This window comes from Triticum dicoccoides, chromosome 1A, assembly GCF_002162155.2.
Source record: "Triticum dicoccoides isolate Atlit2015 ecotype Zavitan chromosome 1A, WEW_v2.0, whole genome shotgun sequence".
Lineage (NCBI taxonomy): Eukaryota > Viridiplantae > Streptophyta > Magnoliopsida > Poales > Poaceae > Triticum > Triticum dicoccoides.
Genome location: NC_041380.1, coordinates 58,866,585 through 58,871,556, shown reverse-complemented (window position 1 = coordinate 58,871,556; position 4,972 = coordinate 58,866,585). Strand labels below are relative to the sequence as shown.

The 4,972-nt window shown below is 45.0% G+C and overlaps 2 protein-coding genes across 3 annotated transcripts in view; both read left to right on the top strand.

The window, feature by feature from the left end:
- The window catches only part of LOC119362754 (importin subunit beta-1-like), a 4,042-nt gene extending 895 nt beyond the window's left edge, over window positions 1-3,147 (top strand). Inside the window, exons 2-3 of one of the 2 annotated variants that reach the window (XM_037628010.1) lie at window positions 156-2,580; window positions 2,746-3,147. In XM_037628010.1, coding sequence (XP_037483907.1) covers window positions 167-2,580; window positions 2,746-2,941 — 2,610 coding nt within the window. In that variant the 5' untranslated portion in view covers window positions 156-166 and the 3' untranslated portion in view covers window positions 2,942-3,147. Of the gene's footprint in view, window positions 1-150; window positions 2,581-2,745 lie in introns of both variants that reach the window. The other variant, XM_037628008.1, reaches the window with a different exon arrangement.
- A 1,173-nt stretch (window positions 3,148-4,320) lies between these two features.
- Window positions 4,321-4,972, top strand: part of LOC119351213 — a gene marked incomplete at its 3' end in the record, with an annotated part of 3,172 nt that continues 2,520 nt past the window's right edge. The window contains exons 1-2 of the mRNA XM_037618599.1: window positions 4,321-4,397; window positions 4,494-4,587. The remainder of the gene's footprint in view (window positions 4,398-4,493; window positions 4,588-4,972) is intronic.

The following is a 4,972-nucleotide window of genomic DNA, read 5'->3' as shown; positions in this document are numbered from 1 at the left end:
CCTGTCTCCGCCACTACTTGTGTGTGCTAAAACCTAAAAGTGCTAGCTGCTACCGGGGAGTGTTGATGGGTGCCAATTTTAGTTTAATTTAATTCGTATGTAATTCCATTTTCTGAGAATGTTAAAATATGTTTGTTTGATGTTTGTTAGGACAGTTGATACAGCCATGGATATCACTCAGATTCTCCTAGCTGCGCAATCTCCGGACGGTAACCTTCGGTCCGTAGCAGAAAGCAGCCTTAAGCTGTTTCAGGAGCAGAATCTTCCCAGGTTCCTGCTGTCCTTATCAGTGGAGCTCTCGAATGACGGAAGGCCGCCAGAGTCTAGAAGACTTGCTGGCATTATCCTTAAGAATTCGTTGGATGCTAAGGATTGTTCAAGGAAGGAGCTACTTGGTCAGCAATGGGTCAGCCTGGACTTGTCGATCAAATCGAGGATTAAGGAATCGTTGCTGCTAACGCTAGGATCTTCGGTGCCTGATGCAAGGCAGGTCTCATCACAGGTTATTGCAAAGGTCGCCTCCATTGAGATGCCCCGTCGTGAATGGCCAGACCTCATTGCCAAGTTATTGGGAAACATGACGCAGCAGGGTGCATCTGCGCCACTGAAGCAAGCAACTCTAGAGGCGCTGGGGTATGTCTGCGAGGAGATTTCTCCTGAGCACTTGGAGCAGGATCAAGTCAATGCTGTTCTGACCGCTGTGGTCCAGGGAATGAACCAGGCAGAGCTAAGTGTTGAAGTCCGTCTTGCAGCAGTTAAAGCTCTATATAACGCTCTTTATTTTGCTGATAGCAACTTTGCAAATGATATGGAGAGGAATTATATAGTGAAGGTAATTTGCGAGACTGCTGTATCTAATGGAGTGGAGATCAGACAGGCAGCTTTTGAATGCCTTGTTGCAATTGCATCCATATATTATATGCACTTGGAACCTTATATGCAAACTGTATTTAACCTGACGTCTAACGCTGTCAAAGGAGATGAAGAATCAGTTGCACTTCAAGCTATTGAGTTCTGGAGCACAATTTGTGATGAAGAGATTCAACTCCAAGAAGAATATGAGGGATATGACAATGCCGACTCTAGTGCAAATTTTCGCTTTATAGAAAAGGCACTCCCTTCACTTGTTCCAATGCTGCTCGAAACTCTGTTGAAGCAAGAGGAAGAGCAAGAGCAAGATGATAATGTCTGGAACATTTCCATGAGTAGCGGGACGTGCCTCGGACTCATTGCTAAAGCTGTTGGTGATGCGATTGTCCCTCTTGTCATGCCATTTGTTGAGGCTAACATCACAAATCCAGATTGGCATTGTCGTGAGGCAGCTACTTTTGCATTTGGTTCTATCCTTGATGGTCCTTCTCTTCCGAAACTTGCTCCACTGGTACATGCTGGACTCGATTTCTTGCTCAATGCAATGAAAGATCCCAACAGCCAGGTAAAAGACACCACTGCATGGACTCTTGGGCGTGTGTTTGAATTTTTGCATTCTCCAACAAGTGTGAATCCAATTGTAACAAGTGGAAACCTTATGCGTATCATGACAGTGTTGCTCGAGAGTAGTAAGGATGCTCCAAATGTGGCTGAGAAAGTCTGTGGAGCTATATACTTTCTTGCCCAAGGTTATGAAAATACAGCAGATTCAGTTTCTTCTGTGCTTACACCTTATCTTCCTAGTGTCATCACCACTCTCCTTTCTGCTTCGGACTGTGCTGACACGACCCATTTTAGGCTTCGTTCATCTGCTTATGAAGCATTGAATGAGATTGTGAGAGTCAGCAACATAGATGAAACTTCAAGCATTATAGGCCAGTTATTGCTGGAGGTCATGAGAAGATTGAAGTTGACATTTGATCTGGAAATATTTTCATCAGGCGACAAGGAGAACCAGAGTGACCTGCAGGCTTTGCTGTGCGGTGTACTGCAGGTCATTGTCCCGAAACTGAGCAACTCAGATGCGGAGCCCATTATCACCCAGAATGCTGATCAGTTGATGTTTCTGTTTCTCTGTGTCTTTGCTTGCCACGGTTCTACTGTACATGAAGAAGCAATGCTTGCTATTGGTGTTCTTGCGGATGCTATCGGTCCAGATTTTGTAAAATACATGCCGGAGTTTTTCAAGTACCTTGAAGCAGGCTTGCAGAATCATGAAGAATACCAAGTATGCTCCATTTCTGTTGGAGTGGTGGGTGACATTTGCCGTACACTAGAAGATAAAGTGTTGCCATTCTGTGATGGAATTATGACTGTTCTCCTCAAGGATCTTTCAAATCCAATGCTCAACCGGTCTGTCAAACCTCCCATTTTCTCATGCTTTGGAGACATTGCTCTTGCTATTGGCGAGAATTTTGAGAAATACCTGCCATATGCCATGCCAATGCTTCAAGGAGCTGCTGAGCTTGTTGTTGTTTTAGATCAAAGTGACGATGATATGGTTCACTATGGTAATCAGCTCAGACGGGGAATATTTGAGGCTTACTCTGGCATATTACAGGGTATAAAAGGTCCAAAAGCTCAGCTGATGGTACCTTATGCAACCCACCTGTTGCAGTTCACCGAAGCTGTCTACAAGGATGGGAGCAGGTGCACATCATTTTCATTGTCATTTCTTCTAGTTATAGACCCAAAGTGGTCGGACCCTTCCCTGGACCCTGCGCAAGCGGGAGCTACATGCACCAGGTTGCCCTTTTTTTTTTATATGAGTGACTGTTCCGTTTCTTAGCAGTATATGCATATGTCTGCTTTCAGGGATGAGAGTGTGACAAAGGCTGCAGTTGCAGTCCTTGGTGATCTCGCGGATACACTTGGCCCAATATCAAAAGATCTGTTCAGGAACCACCTCTTCCATGTCGAATTCTTTAGGGAGTGCCTTGATTCGGACGAAGAGGTCAGGGAGACTGCATCGTGGGCGCAGGGAATGATAAACCAAGCAGTGGTTGCTTAATATGCGAAATCATTTTCTGTTGTTGGTTTTGCTGGAGGTTTCTTCTTGTGCATCTGTAAAGTCCATTTGCCACGGATGAATGGAAGAATTCCAATGTATATGTAGTGTCAGTAGTAGGGGATCCTTCAGTGATGTGTTCGACTTGAACTGCTAAACTTACTAATGTGTTTGACTTGTTGCTTATCCATGCTATGTTGTCTATGTTACTTTAGTCTTTTTCTGTCATATGCTTTCATCCTGCCTGATTGGTCCTTGTTGTTGGTATATGTTCTATTGCAGTGCAGTGTTCTTGTTAATATGGTTTCATGCTACCTGATTGATCCTTGTTGTCGCTATATATGACTTGTCACACTATTGGCATGAATTATGGCCATGTCATTTTGTCGGAATTCTTTCAGTGGAGTTTATTTTGAACATATGGTGTTGTAACATTGTGCTGGAGAAACATCTTTGCAGAGGGCTTTTCTCAGGTAACTCGTTATATGAGTAATAATGTTGTGCACGGACAGAAGCGGCGCAGGCACCATTTCATTGTGGGTCCACATCACTGGTCTGCACCTTCTCCACGCCACCGCCATGACTCAACCCAGTTGGCCTGATCTGACCGATCCTTTCTCAGGTTTTTTATTCTCACATTTATTTATTTGTTTGTTTTTGTAACGCTGACTACCTGAAGTTTTAACCAACCTGACCAATCTTCAGACTCGAACTATTTTTGTGTGTGCCTGGAATCTGAATCATGAATGCATGACTGGTTCTCAAAAAGGAATAGATGACTGCTTTTTCTATTTGATTAGATTGAGTTATCCTTCAAATGTGCATGTACTGCTGCTGTTAACGTCCTGGATTAGTTTTGAAAAAGATACGTTTGCTGTTTCTATTTACAGAGCAATATCCTGGCAGCACTCACCTAGTCTCGAACAAAATATTTGTAGTGAAAAAAAAGGCATGGTTGGAACTATGTCACTGAGTTGTTTTTTTAATAACAGAAGAGTGACACCAATCTGTACAGGTCGTTTGGTACCCATCATTTGGGTCGGATTTGATGGATTTCATTTGCGAATTCCGGAATATACTTGTTTGGCTGCCACAGAATTGAGGGTGGATTTCATTCTAAGATTCCAGAGGATGTAAACTTGGCCTAGGCCCAAATCCCAGCCCCTCGCCCGTCATTCTCCCAGATTCCACTCGCTCGCTTCCCCCCACCCTACCCCGACGCCTTCGTCTCTCGCATCCTTCCCCCACCCTACCCCGACGCCCGCCGCCGCCGCCGCCGCCGCCCACCACCGCCGCCGCCATGAGCCCCTCCTTCTCAGCCGCCGGTGATGCACCCTCCCGCCGGTGAAGAGCTTCTCCCCGAGTTCTCTTCCCCCGTCCCTTCTACACGCGAAGCTTTCTGTTTGATGGTGTGCTGCCTCCGGTGACCACAGCGCCGTCGTCGAGCTCTCAAATCCTGGTAGGTTCTCCCTCCACCTCTCTTCTCCCCCTCCCTCTCTCTGGTGGATCTTTTCTGCTTGAACCCTAACCCTAACCTGAACCCACCTCCATCCAGCCACCCGATCCGGACAGAAGATCGACTTCTTGACGATTCCTCCGCCAGCCCACGGTCGGTCAGCTCCACACCCCGGAAGATCGACCTTTTTGTGGTACGTGGTCAGCGTGTCGGCGTCCCCTCTATGCAAACAAAATGGATCTCTGAATTTAATGCGTTTTGCACACTGATTATTTTGTCTGAATTCAGTATAGAACAATTGCAGTGTGCTTGCATACTGATTTTTTGTCTGAATCAGACTGGGTTTTTTCCAGACTGAGCTAATTTTTATATTCGGGCTTGTTATTGAAGCTAGATACTTGAGCATAATGTTTTGAAATACAAGTTCAGGATAGTTTTGATTCACTCCGTTTTAGGAGAGAGTGTCAATAGCATGTTCAATAAGACTGTGTCAATTGTATCGTATGGCGATTGAAGCTTATTTTTATGTGAAACTCTAATGCTTGATGGTTTTGTTTGTTATGATCTATTTTTGCAAA